General features: G+C 49.1%; 1 protein-coding gene across 1 annotated transcript in view; it reads right to left on the reverse strand.

The window, feature by feature from the left end:
• LOC137325020 (ubiquitin-conjugating enzyme E2 U-like) overlaps positions 1-11,307 on the reverse strand; it is a 76,797-nt gene extending 65,490 nt beyond the window's left edge. The window contains exons 1-3 of the mRNA XM_067989721.1: positions 11,229-11,307; positions 6,287-6,438; positions 1,142-1,223 (exon numbers count right to left, since the gene is read on the reverse strand). Of these exons, the coding sequence (XP_067845822.1) occupies positions 1,142-1,223; positions 6,287-6,352 (148 nt within the window). The 5' untranslated portion in view covers positions 6,353-6,438; positions 11,229-11,307. The remainder of the gene's footprint in view (positions 1-1,141; positions 1,224-6,286; positions 6,439-11,228) is intronic.
• Between the last annotated feature and the right edge of the window lie 3,877 nt (positions 11,308-15,184).

Raw genomic sequence — 15,184 nt, forward strand, 5'->3', positions numbered from 1 at the left:
TGAAGGGGGAGGGGAGGAGAAGGGGGAGGGGAGGGGAGGAGAGGGGGAGGGGAGGGGAGGAGAAGGGGGAGGGGAGGAGAAGGGGAGGGGAGGGGAGGAGAAGGGGGAGGGCAGGGGAGGAGAAGGGGAGGGGAGGCGGAGAGGAGGGTGAGAGGGGGAGGGGAGGGGAGGAGAAGGAGGGGAGGAGAAGGGGGGGAGGGGAGGAGAAGGGGGAGGGGAGGAGAAGGGGGGAGGGGAGGAGAAGGGGGGAGGGGAGGAGAAGGGGGGAGGGGAGGAGAAGGGGGGGAGGGGAGGAGAAGGGGGGAGGGGGGGAGAAAGGGGGAGATGGGAGGAGAAGGGGGGGATGGGAGGAGAAGGGGGAGGGGCGGGTGAGAGGGGGCGGGTGAGAGGGGGCGGGTGAGAGGGGGCGGGTGAGAGGGGCGGGTGAGAGGGGGCGGGTGAGAGGGTGAGGGGAGGGTGAGAGGGGGAGGGTGAGAGGGGGAGGGGAAGTGGGGAAGTGAAGTGAGAAGGAGGAGAGAGAGAGAGAGGGGGGAGAGACATCAAGATAGGGGAGGATCAGGCTCAGTGGTGTTGTCCCGGTGGATGGCTGTCTCGCCCTTTAGGTAAGGTGCAGGTGATAACCATTGTCTGTGGAACTATACTCCAGCAAGAAGTCAATGACTTCAGGACAGGAGAAGGGCAAGGGAGAAAATTGGTAGAAAAACAAGGAGGAAAAAATGGCAAAAATAATGATGATATGTGCAGAAAACAATAAAAACTCATAATTAATTGTTAAAATTGTTTCCTTCAGAATGGAATTTCCTTTGCAATTTCGAACCATCTGTCACCCATTTAGCTCCAAAACGATGCTTTGTGAATTTACCATCTCATTTATCAATTACAAAAAAATGAAAGAAAACAGAGGATGTGAAAAAGCTCAGATTTATTAGAACTGAAAACTCTACACAGACAGGAAGAAATGCTGGGTAATTATGGAACAGCCGAAGATCTGAAACAGACGTCCAGGCTTTTCATTGTGGACTTTTCATTTAAATTATTAATAGACAACATATGTTGATGTTGAAAACGTAATGCTTTTTGCTCTCTACCATACATGAATTTTCAGAAATAATAAATGAATGAAGTTTAGTTCATCGTTTACCTTCCCAGAGAGAATCTTTCAATCCTTGTATGGTGGCCACCCACTCCAACAGATCTTCTCTGACAGGGGACACGGAAATGCCCTACAGTTGTATAAAAGTATATTGTATTATTCAAAGACACTCATTTATTTGGATTCATTCCCCCACCTCCAGTTTCCACTCAACATCCAGTGACCCACGCACATGGATGTTGAGTGAGGACAGATTGGGCTCAGTTGTGATGCCTTCCATGGTAAAATAACCTGCCAATACTTACTGTCCTGGCTCACCCGTGAAGACTCACCACTTGGACAAGGTATTGGAGGGTAGCTACCACCCACACAACTGTACCTTAACATGAATCATTGCCTTCAGGAAAGCAAAGGGTAAAGGGAGGAAAACAAATTTCCTTGTAAACCTTGAAATTCCTGTTTATCAGTTAAATTTATGCATTAGTTTATCTGTATCAGTAAATGTTTTGTGTCCAGTCCATATCTGTAAAACATGGGAAAATGAGTTCTATGTGTCTGTATGGCACAAAGCATCTGATTGCTCAAATTTCATACAAAGAATGCTCACTGATGTAAATTTCACTGAGCCAGTCAACAAACAATTATTTCCATATTGGATGGATTGGCTCAAATTTTTTATTCACTAAAATGCAACCAATTCAAAAAAATAGCAACAAGCACAAAATCATTTACATTATTCATCATCTGACTGAAAGATTGTGCGTGCAAGACAGAGTGGGAGATACAAAGACAAAGAGAAGGTGTATGAGGCGTAATGATAGGGTGGCAGAGATAGAGTAGAGAGGGAGCAGAGGGAAGGAAAGACCTATGGAAACAGGCCAAGAAAGAATAGGAACAAGATTACAGACAAACAGAGCCAACAATGAAAGAAACTATGGGGGTTAAATTGGGTCATGTGGCGCCCGTTTTTTAGGTGCTACCCGGCCAACTAGACTCGAAAATGGGTCCGAGATGCGCACACGTTTCCAACGGGAAGTGCGCGGGACGCCATCTTGGTAAAGGGGTTTGCGCGCATGCGCCCAACGACCGCTGGTAGCATTCAGAGCAGGGAGATGATGCCGCGAATCAGTGAGCAACGCTGATTTGAAGCCACTGCAGCCATTTTGCAACTCCACACTCCAGCCAATTGTCTTAACCTCGCACAGCTGAACGCGAAGTTAAACGGCATAAAGGACCCCCCCACCAGCGCTATTTAAAGGGATCATGAAGTACTTCCAGGTTAGTTGCTGGATTATTTCTTTTGGCTTGTGGTGCAATTGTATGCATTTTTGGAGGTTTCCTACACTTGACTAAAGTTTCAGTAAGTACTCCTCAGAGAGTGGTCTGGCTGGTCTTGCTGTACTTTTTGTGTCACCTAAAATATTGTGCTGAAAAAAGTTGCTTCCAGACATGGGTGGCCTGGTAAGGCTTCCTCTGGGCATTGAACATGATTGGGAGAAAGAAGAGAGTCCACACAGAGCAGGACAAGCTGCTAGAAGAGCAGGAGGAGGAGGAAGAGGAGGAGGAGGGTACTCATCAGGAGGCTATATTCACGAAGGCTCTTCAGGGACCAATTCTCTTACCTCAACTTCAGTGATGACCAGTGCATGAGACATCTTCGGTTTACAAAAAAGGTGACACTGAAATCTGTCATCTGCTGCAGCCTCAAAGCAGGGCAAGGACAGCATTGCATGTGGCTGTCAAGTTGACCATGGCTCTTAATTTTTTATCCTTCTAGCTCCTTTCAGGCTGCTGCTGGAGATATAAGCAACATCTCGCAGTTTGCAGTGCACTGTTGTATAAGAGAAGTCACTGAGGCTTTCTATACAATGAGAAACACATTCATCTCATTCCCTCTTGCCAGAGACAAGCAGGAAGAGCGAGCATGAGGTTTTGCATGGATTACAGGCTTCCCCGTGGTGCAGAGTGCCATTGATTGCACGCACATTGCCTTGCATGCTCCTCATCTGAACTCAGCCATATTCATTAACAGAAAGGGATTCCACTCCCCTCAATGTGTGACCACAGGCAGCGCATCATGCAGGTGAATGCCTGCTAACCTGGCAGCAATCATGATTCTTTCATTCTGCAGCAGTCCTCTGTTCCACCTGTATTTGAACCAGCACGGCAAGTGAAAGGCTGGCTGCTGGGCGACAAAGGTTATCCCCTCATGACATGGCTCACAACTCCGGTCAGGAACCACGCACACAGCAGGCCTACAATGAGAGCCAGGTTGCCACAAGGAACATTATAGAGCACACCATCGGCGTCCTCAAGCAACACTTCCATTGCCTGGACTGCTCTGGAGGAACACTGTAGTATTCAGCTGAGTGGATATCGAGATTTGAGGTAGCATGCTGCACGCTGCATAACCTGGCCATTATAGAGAGTCATAGAGAGTTATACAGCACGGATAGAGGCCCTTCGGCCCATCGTGTCCGCGCCGGCCATCAAGCCCTGTCTACTCTAATCCCATATTCCAGCATTTGGTCCGTAGCCTATAGAGTCATAGAGTTATACAAAGCTTTTTGATGCCTTCTATGAGGCGAGAAGCTGAGGAGCAGGGGCATGAGGAAGAGGAGGAGGAAGAGGAAGAGAGGCTGCAACGTTGCCAGGACTCTATGTGATCAGATTATTCATGAATTATACCAGTAACCTCAACTATGTCTCCTTATTCACCAACAGTCCCACACTCCTTACCTTTCCTCTATCATTGACCATTACATTGTCCTCTTTCTGATAATACATATTGAATCCTCCCTCAGTTCACTGCAGAAATAAAAACCACCACCAAATGCAAATTCAAACCCAAATTTATCATAGAATCATAGAAAATTTACGGCACAGAGGGAGGCCATTTGGCTCATCGTGTCCGCACCAGCCGAAAATGAGCCATTAAATAATGCATACAAAATGAGATTATTTACCCTTGTGCGTTTCCTTAGTGCCTGTCTTCCGAGTGCCTTTACCTTTCCTAGTGCTCCTACGAGGTGCTTCTTCAGTGGCTGGAGCTTGGGAGGTGGAAAGCTGACCTTCAATTGAGGAAACTGCAGGTTGCCTTGGAGGACGATCTCGAGCAGCTCAGGGCCTGGCTTCAGACCTCACCATCTCAGCCTGGGCTGCAACAGTCTGGACCGGTTGGTTGACAGGCAACAGCAAGGGCACTGGCAGAGTGGTAAGGGTGGCAGCTGTCATCCTGAGAGAGGCCAGCAGGTTCCTGTTCCATGAAGCCACTGCCACTCTCCCAGGGCAGTGCCTCAGCAATCCTGGTGATCTGTTGGAGAACAGATCACTGGACTGCTGTTAAGCCCCTTTCATCAGTGGTACCTGGAGCCACGATGGCAGCAGTCTGAGCTTCCAAGGCAGCAATCAGACCTTTGATGGAAGCTGTTTGTGCTGCAATGGAAGCTGTGACATCGGTCATCAGACACTGAATCATGGTGGGTTCCACAGGTGTGCTGATGGAGGTGACCACCTATTCCATGTTAGAAAGAATGGGCTCCAAGCTCTGCGCAAAGTCCTATGCCAAGTTGGAGCTGGAGTCCACCACGCTCCCTGACACTGCGCGCAGGCTTTCCAGTGCACCTAGCATTTGGTTGTGTACGGCTATCAGCCACCTTCTGTAGCCTGGACCATCAAAGTCCTCATCTGAATCCTCTGAAGCAGAACTAGTGTGCGGCCTCGCCCTCCAACGAGCTCACATCTGTGGTATCCTTTCCCCTCCCCTCCGCTCTGTCTCCTGCGCACTTGTGGTATCTGAAATGAAAAAGGGACAAGGGTTGGGTTGAGGGTGAGGGGAGAGGAGAAAGTAAGAAGTCCGTGCTTACACCATCTGCAGCACGTGAGTCAGAAGAGATTGTGGGATGAGGGAGATGTGGGATGAGGAAAGGAGGATTGGGTATGCAGAGACTCTCCTCATCGATCCCTCCAGAGCCACCAGTGGCCACGGCCTCAGCGTTGCCCCTTGCCATGATGGCCAGCACTGTTTCCTTCATGCGGGTTAAAACATGTAGGTGTGCTTGTCCTCCTCCATTTTTTTGGTGCTGCCTCCTGTTATGCATCACCTTATCCTGCAAGAAACAGGGAAGTGTGTGAATGAGTGCCTGCAATATGTTTGGGTGATGTGGTTGTCATGGTTGAATAGCTGCCAGTGTGTGTGAGGCTTGCAACAGTGCTAAGTGTGTGAGGGTGAGATAAAGCCTATGAATTGAACGGTTGCGTACTGAATGATAGAGATTGTTGGTAGGTGGGTGATAGGGATGCAGTGTGTGGAGCAGTGGATGAGGCTGGTGATGCAGTTGGTATGATATGCCACATGAAGATTGAACTCACTCACAGTGACAACTCGTGTTAGATCATTAAACTTCTTCTTGCACTGCATCCATGTTCTTGGAGCTATGCTAATGCCATTGGCCTCTGCTGCTACTTCCTCCCACTGCCTCCTGAACATATGTCTCGAGGGCCTCCTGCCCCACTGCGGATACAAGATGTCTCTCCTTCTCTTGCACCAAGGCCTCCAGTGAATTATCAGAAAAACTTGATGCACGCTCTCTCACAGGTTGAGCCATCTTGACAAAATTCTTCAAAATCAATTCACTTCCTGACACCACTTCCAGCAGCCACTATGCACCTCCCCTTTAAGAGGTGCAGACTACCTTTAAGTAGCGCTAGCCACTCGTGGTATCGGGCCCCCTGCTGATGCGTGTAGCCAATGAACAGCACAGGTAATGCTGATTGCATGGTAATCAGCAGGCAGCACCAATTTAACGTCCTGTCTGCAGCGCAACGAAAGGGCGCAGGTTAATTGTGGACCGCGCTCGTTTTCAGGGCTTATCCAATTTAACCCTCTATGAGAGATATAAAGAAAGAGAAACTGAAAGATAGAGAAGGAAACAAAAATAATTCTAGAGTGGGAGACAAACAGAAACAGTTACAGGAAATCAAGTTGACAAAATATGGCAATCCAAATGGTAAAGTGGTAGGAAAGTGACAGATGAGGTCAATCAAAAGGGGATCAAATGACTTTGTTCTGACCCGCAAATTTCATGTGACAATTTTGAGGGAGAAAAATGAGGCAAAGCAGACGTTGTGAAAGTGCAGCCTTTCCTGTTATGGAAGATCAACTAATATAGTAAACCATTAAGACTTACTTACAAAGAGTCTAGCTTCTTGAAGTTGAATATATTCCCTTTCCAGTAACAAGTAAGCCTTGGATTGCATGGCTTTGCAGGCTGATGACTACTGATCAAATGATCAATCTTCTTAATCACGTAAGTGTAAAATAAGACATTATATCCTTCCTCCACCTTTGTAGTGTCAAACAAATCAGAAAGCACAGTTTAATATGTTAAAATAATCTTATATAAATAAATTAAACATAATTAATATTTAAAACCAAACAATATCGCTAATAGGTTGTAGTAGGAGAGGAATAGAGTACAAAGTGGTGCTATATAAAGTGGCCAGATGCCATTTGGAGTTCTTGTACAAACCTGGTTATCTAATCATAGAAAATTATCCAGTTTAATATTGTTGCACCGAGAGCTTGTCTTGCTGGACAGTGATGGACAGGTGTCATGTCACTGAACTGATGTCACCATGTGGTGTGAACACCAGTTTTTTTTCTAACTTTTTATTTTACAAAGTATTTTCGGATAAGATTCCTTCTTTACCATTATATTTTTAATCCCTTTCTTTGCCTGACTTCTGCAGATACGTGACCTGTTCCCAGGAGACCATCAGTACCTTTAAAGCTGACTGCCAACAGCCATGATTCTTTCCTGTGATTTCATAACCTACTAACCCCAACTGTGACCTTGCATGCTCCGTTCACCATATCTCTGTCCAACAAGCTTCCGATGGGAAACTAAATGGAACAGAACTCACACCTGTATCCTTGGCGGTTCTGTGGCCTGCTAATATTCAGCACCTCCATGCTGCCTAGAAAATCCCTTTAATCTGGCAATTATAAACAAAAGCTTACATGGGTTCATGATTTAAAAGACATTTTAAAGGGCAACTCCCCTGTCTTTTTTTTTGGTCTCCACTTCCCATCTTTGAAGCCTCTACCAATATCATTCAAAAACCAGCTTCAACAAAGAGTCACAAGGCGTTGCACCACACAACAACATGACACAAGCTTGTGCCTGTAATTCTCAAACATCTCTATTGAAAGTTTACATTACAACAGTGGCTACACTTCAAAAAGTACACCATTGGCTGTGAAGCGCTTTGGGACGTTCTGAGAACACCACCTGCACGTTCTCCTCCAAGTCACACACCATCCCGACTTGGAAATATATCGCAGTTCCTTCATCGTCGCTGGGTCAAAATCCTGGAACTCCCTACCTAACAGCACTGGGAGAACTTTCACCATACGGACTGCAGCGGTTCAAGAAGGCGGCTCACCACCACCTTCTCAAGGGCAATTAGGGATGGGCAATAAATGCTGGCCTCGCCAGCGACGCCCACATCCCATGAACGAATAAAAAAAAGAGATAGTGAGAAGCGCTATATAAATGCAAATTCTTTCTTTTGTACTGTAGGGGTCTCTGAGCTGAGGGCAGATGCTTCCCCATGAGGAGAGAGAGGGTAATTCATTTTGGGCCACTGCTACCTGCCAATTTCAGAATGACAACGATTAGTTTCCATTCCCAACTCCAATCCAGAGTGTACAAAACCTGTTTGATCTTAAAACAGACTTACTGACACTTAATACCACTTCATAAAGACAGAGTGGCGGGGGAGGGTTCAGGTAAGGGTAAATTTATAAATCTAAAGAGAAAAGTCAAGGACATAGAGCAGTGTAGCGATTTGTGTAAAGATAAGCAGAGTATGTGAGGAAGGGACAGAGAGTTTAACAGTAATAGTGCATCAGTGAATAAGGTCAAATCAGGGAAAAATAGTAAAAAGTAAAAATTAAAGCCGCTTTATCTGAATGCACAAAGCATTCGTAACAAGATAGATGAATTAATGGCACAAATAGAGATAAATGGCCTAATGATCTAATAGCCATTACTGAGACATGGTTGCAAGGTGACCAAGGTTGGGAACTAAATATTCCAGGGTACTTGACTTTTCAAAAAGACAGACAAAATGGAAAAGGAACGGGGGATAGCCCTGATAATAAAGGATGACATAAAGACAGTGGTGAGAAAGGATCTTGGCTCAGAAGATCAGGAAGTAGAATCAGTATGGGTGGAGATATGAAATAACAAGGGGCAGAAAACACTTGTGGGAGTGGTTTATAGGCCCCCTAACAGTAGTTATATTGTTGGACAGAGTATCAATCAATAAATAAGAGAAGCTTGTAACAAGGGTAATGCAATAATTGTGGGGGACGTTAATCTCCATATGGACTGGGCAAATCAAACTGGCAAAAGTAGTTTGAAGGACGAGTTCATGGAATGCATTCGAGACAGTTTCCTAGAACGATACATCGTGGAACCAACCAGGGAATAGGCTATTTTAGATTTTGTCTTGTGTAATGAGACAGGGTTAATTAGTAATCTCATAGTAAGGGATCCTCTGGGGAAGAGTGATCATAATATGATAGAATTTCACAATGAGTTTGAGAGTGACGTGCTTAAGTCCGAAACTAGAGTCTTAAACTTAAACAAAGCCAATTACATAGATATGAGGGGCATGTTGGCTATAGTTGATTGGGAAATTAAATTAAAAGATATGATGGTAGATAAGCAATGGCAAGCAATTAAAAATTTCAGAATTCTCAACGAATATACATTCCATTGAGGAATAAAAACTGCACAGGAAAAGTGATCCATCCGTGGCTAACTAAAGAAATTAAGGATAGTATTAGACTAAAAGAAGAGGCTTATAATGTTGCCAAGAAGAGTAGTAAGCCTGAGGATTGGGAGAGTTTTAGAAACCAGCAAAGGATGAGCAAAAAATTGATAAAGAGGGCAAAAGTAGGATATGAGAGTAAACTAGCAAGAAATATAAAAACAGATTGTAAGAGCTTCTACAAGTATGTAAAAAGGAAGAGTGTAGTTAAAGTAAACATGGGTCCCTTAGAGGCTGAGACAGGAGAAATTATAATGGGGAATAAGAAAATGGCAGAGACGTAAAACAAATATTTTGTATCTGTCTTCACAGTAGAAGACACAAAAATGATACTAGAAATAGTGGGGAACCAAGGGTCTAATGAGATGGAGGAACTTAAAGTAATTAAGATTAGTGAAGAAAAAGTACTAGAGGAATTAATGGGACTAAAAGCTGACAAATCCCCTGAACCTGATGGCCCAAATCCTAGGGTTCTAAGAGAGATGGCTGCAGAGATAATGGATGCATTGGTTTTGATCTTCCAGAATTCTCTAGATTCTAGAACGGTCCCAGCAGATTGGAAGGTAGCAAATGTAACATCGCTATTCAAGAAAGGAGGGAAGAGAGAAAACGGAACTACAGGCCAGTTAGCCCAACATCAGTCGTCAGGAAAATGCTGGAATCCATTATTAAGGACGTGGCACTCAGAAAATCATAATATGATTATGCAGAGTCAACATGGTTTTATGAAAGGGAAATAGTGTTTGACAAATCTATTAGAGTTTTTTGAGGATGTAACCAGCAGGGTAGATAAAGGGGAACCAGTGGATGTAGTATATTTGGATTTTCAAAAGGCACTTGATAACGTGCCACACAAAAGATTGTTTCACAAGATAAGGATTCATGAGGTTGGGGGTAATATATTAGCATGGATAGAGGATTGGTTAACGGACAGAAAACAGAGAGTAGGAATAAACGGGTCTTTTCCAGGTTGGCAGGCTGTAACTAGTGGGGTGCCGCAAGGATCGGTGTTTGGGTCTCAGCTGTTTACAATCTATATTAATGACTTAGATGAAGGAACAGAGTGTAATGTATCCAAGTTTGCTGACACTACAAAGCTAGGTGGGAAAGTAAACTGTGAGGAGGACACAAAGAGTTTGTAAAGGGATATGGATAGGTTAAGTGATTGGGCTAGAAGGTGGCAGATGGAGTATAATGTGGGGAAATGAGAGGTTATTCACTTTGGTAGGAAGAATAAAAAAACAGAATATTTTTTAAATGGTGAGAAACTATTAAATGTTGGTGTTCAGAGGGATTTGGGTGTCCTTATACAAGAAACGCAGAAAGTTAACATGCAGGTGCAGCAAGCAATTGGGAAGGTAAATGGTATGTTGGCCTTTAATGCAAGGGGGTTGGAGTACAAGAGTAAGGAAGTCTTGCTGCAATTGTACAAGGCTTTTGTGAGACCACACCTGGAGTACTATATACAGTTTTGGTCTCCTTACCTAGGGAAGGATATACTTGCTTTAAAGGCGGTGCAATGAAGGTTCACTAGATTGATTCCTGGGATGAGAGAGTTGTCCTATGAGGAGAAGTTGAGTAGAATGGGCCTATACTCTCGAGTTAAAAAGAATGAGAGGTGATCTCATTGAAAAATATAAGATTCTGAGAGGGCTTGACAGGGTAGATGCTGAGAGGCTGTTTTCTCTGGCTGGAGAGTCTAGATCTCGGGGGCACAGTTGCAGGATAAGGGGTCGGCCATTTAGGACTGAGATGAGGAGGAATTTCTTCACTCAGAGGGTCGTGAATATTTGGAACTCTCTACTCGAGAGGGCTCTGGATGCTGAGTCGTTCAAGGCTGAGAGACAGATTTTTAGACTGTAGCAGAATCAAGGGATATGGGGATCGGGCAGGAAAGTAGAGTTGAGGTCAAAGATCAGCCATGATCTGATTGAATGGCAGAGCAGGCTCGAGGGGCCTATTTCTTATGTTCTTAATGTTTTTAATGTTTAAAGATATCGCCTTTGAACCAGCGCCACATGGATATAAAATGATTCTTTAGCGTGGATGAGGTAAAAATCAGATCAGCCACGATCTCACCAAATGGGGGAGCAGGGTCGAGCGGCCGAATGCTGCTCCTATCTCTTATGGTCTTATGGATGTGGGTTTATTTTACGAATAAATAAAACGTTAAAGTTTCTCCACCTTAAATATATGGTGAAACCCACAGTGATGACCCTCCTGACCCAGGGGCCGCTTCACTGGGACATTCCTGGGCTTCGGGCTCTCCGGACCCTCAGCAAACAGCACTCACCATTGGGGGGAGGAGGGCGCCCCGATCTCCGCCGATTCTCCCCGGTTTCCAGGGACGTTTTCCCTTGAATTCGGTGCCTGAACCCGCGAAGTTTGGAGACCGGAAGTGTTGTGTTGGTTGCCAAGCAACGAGTCGCTGGTTCTTCCAGCAGGAGCCGCCTGCCGGGCGCAAGCGGTCAGTGCAGCGCAGAGACCCAAACCCACCTCAGGTCAAGGGCAGTGCAGAGACCCAAACCCACCTCTGGTCAGTGCAGTGCAGAGACCCAAACCCACCTCTGGTCAGTGCAGTGCAGAGACCCAAACCCACCTCAGGTCAAGGGCAGTGCAGAGACCCAAACCCACCTCTGGTCAAGGGCAGCGCAGAGACCCAAACCCACCTCAGGTCAAGGGCAGTGCAGAGACCCAAACCCACCTCAGGTCAAGGGCAGTGCAGAGACCCAAACCCACCTCTGGTCAAGGGCAGCGCAGAGACCCAAACCCACCTCAGGTCAAGGGCAGTGCAGAGACCCAAACCCACCTCTGGTCAGTGCAGCGGAGAGACCCAAACCCACCTCAGGTCAAGGGCAGTGCAGAGACCCAAACCCACCTCTGGTCAGTGCAGCGCAGAGACCCAAACCCACCTCAGGTCAAGGGCAGTGCAGAGACCCAAACCCACCTCAGGTCAAGGGCAGTGCAGAGACCCAAACCCACCTCTGGTCAGTGCAGCGGAGAGACCCAAACCCACCTCTGGTCAAGGGCAGTGCAGAGACCCAAACCCACCTCTGGTCAGTGCAGTGCAGAGACCCAAACCCACCTCTGGTCAGTGCAGTGCAGAGACCCAAACCCACCTCAGGTCAAGGGCAGTGCAGAGACCCAAACCCACCTCTGGTCAAGGGCAGCGCAGAGACCCAAACCCACCTCAGGTCAAGGGCAGTGCAGAGACCCAAACCCACCTCAGGTCAAGGGCAGTGCAGAGACCCAAACCCACCTCTGGTCAAGGGCAGCGCAGAGACCCAAACCCACCTCAGGTCAAGGGCAGTGCAGAGACCCAAACCCACCTCTGGTCAGTGCAGCGGAGAGACCCAAACCCACCTCAGGTCAAGGGCAGTGCAGAGACCCAAACCCACCTCTGGTCAGTGCAGCGCAGAGACCCAAACCCACCTCAGGTCAAGGGCAGTGCAGAGACCCAAACCCACCTCAGGTCAAGGGCAGTGCAGAGACCCAAACCCACCTCTGGTCAGTGCAGCGGAGAGACCCAAACCCACCTCTGGTCAAGGGCAGTGCAGAGACCCACACCCACCTCAGGTCAAGGGGCAGTGCAAAGACCCAAACCCACCTCTGGTCAAGGGGCAGCGCAGAGACCCAAACCCACCTCAGGTCAAGGGCAGTGCAGAGACCCAAACCCACCTCAGGTCAAGGGCAGTGCAGAGACCCAAACCCACCTCTGGTCAAGGGCAGCGCAGAGACCCAAACCCACCTCAGGTCAAGGGCAGTGCAGAGACCCAAACCCACCTCTGGTCAGTGCAGCGGAGAGACCCAAACCAACCTCTGGTCAAGGGGCAGCGCAGAGACCCAAACCCACCTCAGGTCAAGGGCAGTGCAGAGACCCAAACCCACCTCAGGTCAAGGGCAGTGCAGAGACCCAAACCCACCTCTGGTCAAGGGCAGCGCAGAGACCCAAACCCACCTCAGGTCAAGGGCAGTGCAGAGACCCAAACCCACCTCTGGTCAGTGCAGCGGAGAGACCCAAACCCACCTCTGGTCAAGGGCAGTGCAGAGACCCACACCCACCTCAGGTCAAGGGCAGTGCAGAGACCCACACCCACCTCTGGTCAGTGCAGCGCAGAGACCCAAACCCACCTCAGGTCAAGGGCAGTGCAGAGACCCACACCCACCTCAGGTCAAGGGCAGCGCAGAGACCCACACCCACCTCAGGTCAAGGGCAGTGCAGAGACCCACACCCACCTCTGGTCAGTGCAGCGCAGAGACCCAAACCCACCTCAGGTCAAGGGCGGCGCAGAGACCCAAACCCACCTCAGGTCAAGGGCAGTGCAGAGACCCACACCCACCTCAGGTCAAGGGCAGCGCAGAGACCCACACCCACCTCTGGTCAAGGGCAGTGCAGAGACCCAAACCCACCTCTGGTCAAGGGGCAGTGCAGAGACCCAAACCCACCTCTGGTCAAGGGGAAGTGCAGAGACCCAAACCCACCTCTGGTCAAGGGGCAGTGCAGAGACCCAAACCCACCTCTGGTCAAGGGGCAGTGCAGAGACCCAAACCCACCTCTGGTCAAGGGGCAGTGCAGAGACCCAAACCCACCACTGGTCAAGGGGCAGCGCAGAGACCAAAACCCACCTCAGGTCAAGGGCAGTGCAGAGACCCAAACCCACCTCAGGTCAAGGGCAGCGCAGAGACCCAAACCCACCTCAGGTCAAGGGCAGTGCAGAGACCCAAACCCACCTCAGGTCAAGGGCAGCGCAGAGACCCAAACCCACCTCAGGTCAAGGGCAGTGCAGAGACCCAAACCCACCTCTGGTCAAGGGGCAGCGCAGAGACCCAAACCCACCTCTGGTCAAGGGGCAGTGCAGAGACCCAAACCCACCTCTGGTCAAGGGGCAGTGCAAAGACCCAAACCCACCTCTGGCCAAGGGGCAGCGCAGAGACCAAAACCCACCTCAGGTCAAGGGCAGTGCAGAGACCCAAACCCACCTCAGGTCAAGGGGCAGTGCAGAGACCCAAACCCACCTCAGGTCAAGCGCAGCGCAGAGACCCAAACCCACCTCAGGTCAAGGGCAGTGCAGAGACCCAAACCCACCTCAGGTCAAGGGCAGTGCAGAGACCCAAACCCACCTCAGGTCAAGGGCAGTGCAGAGACCCAAACCCACCTCAGGTCAAGGGCAGTGGAGAGACCCAAACCCACCTCAGGTCAAGGGCAGTGCAGAGACCGAAACCCACCTCAGGTCAAAGGCAGTGCAGAGACCCACACCCACCTCAGGTCAAGGGCAGTGCAGAGACCGAAACCCACCTCTGGTCAGTGCAGCGCAGAGACCCACACTCACCTCAGGTCAAGGGCAGTGCAGAGACCCACACCCACCTCAGGTCAAGGGCAGTGCAGAGACCCAAACCCACCTCAGGTCAAGGGCAGCGCAGAGACCCAAACCCACCTCAGGTCAAGGGCAGTGCAGAGACCCACACCCACCTCTGGTCAGTGCAGCGCAGAGACCCAAACCCACCTCTGGTCAAGGGCAGCGCAGAGACCCACACCCACCTCTGGTCAAGGGCAGTGCAGAGACCCACACCCACCTCTGGTCAGTGCAGCGCAGAGACCCAAACCCACCTCAGGTCAAGGGCAGTGCAGAGACCCAAACCCACCTCAGGTCAATGGCAGTGCAGAGACCCAAACCCACCTCTGGTCAAGGGCAGTGCAGAGACCTAAACCCACTTCAGGTCAAGGGCAGTGCAGAGACCCAAAATCACCTCAGGTCAATGGCAGCGCGGGGAATTGACTCCAAACCCACCTCAGGTCAAGGGCAGTGCAGAGACCCAAACCCACCTCAGGTCAAGGGCAGTGCAGAGACCCAAACGCACCTCAGGTCAAGGGCAGTGCAGAGACCCACACCCACCTCTGGTCAGTGCAGTGCAGAGACCCACACCCACCTCTGGTCAAGGGCAGTGCAGAGACCCACACCCACCTCTGGTCAGTGCAGCGCAGAGACCCAAACCCACCTCAGGTCAAGGGCAGTGCAGAGACCCAAACCCACCTCAGGTCAAGGGCAGTGCAGAGACCCAAACCCACCTCTGGTCAAGGGCAGTGCAGAGACCTAAACCCACTTCAAGTCAAGGGCAGTGCAGAGACCCAAACCCACCTCAGGTCAAGGGCAGTGCAGAGACCCAAAATCACCTCAGGTCAACGGCAGTGCAGAGACCCAAACCCACCTCAGGTCAAGGGCAGCGCGGGGAATTGACTCCAAACCCACC

This window comes from Heptranchias perlo, chromosome 9 (assembly GCF_035084215.1).
Source record: "Heptranchias perlo isolate sHepPer1 chromosome 9, sHepPer1.hap1, whole genome shotgun sequence".
In the NCBI taxonomy this organism is placed as follows: Eukaryota; Metazoa; Chordata; class Chondrichthyes; order Hexanchiformes; family Hexanchidae; genus Heptranchias; species Heptranchias perlo.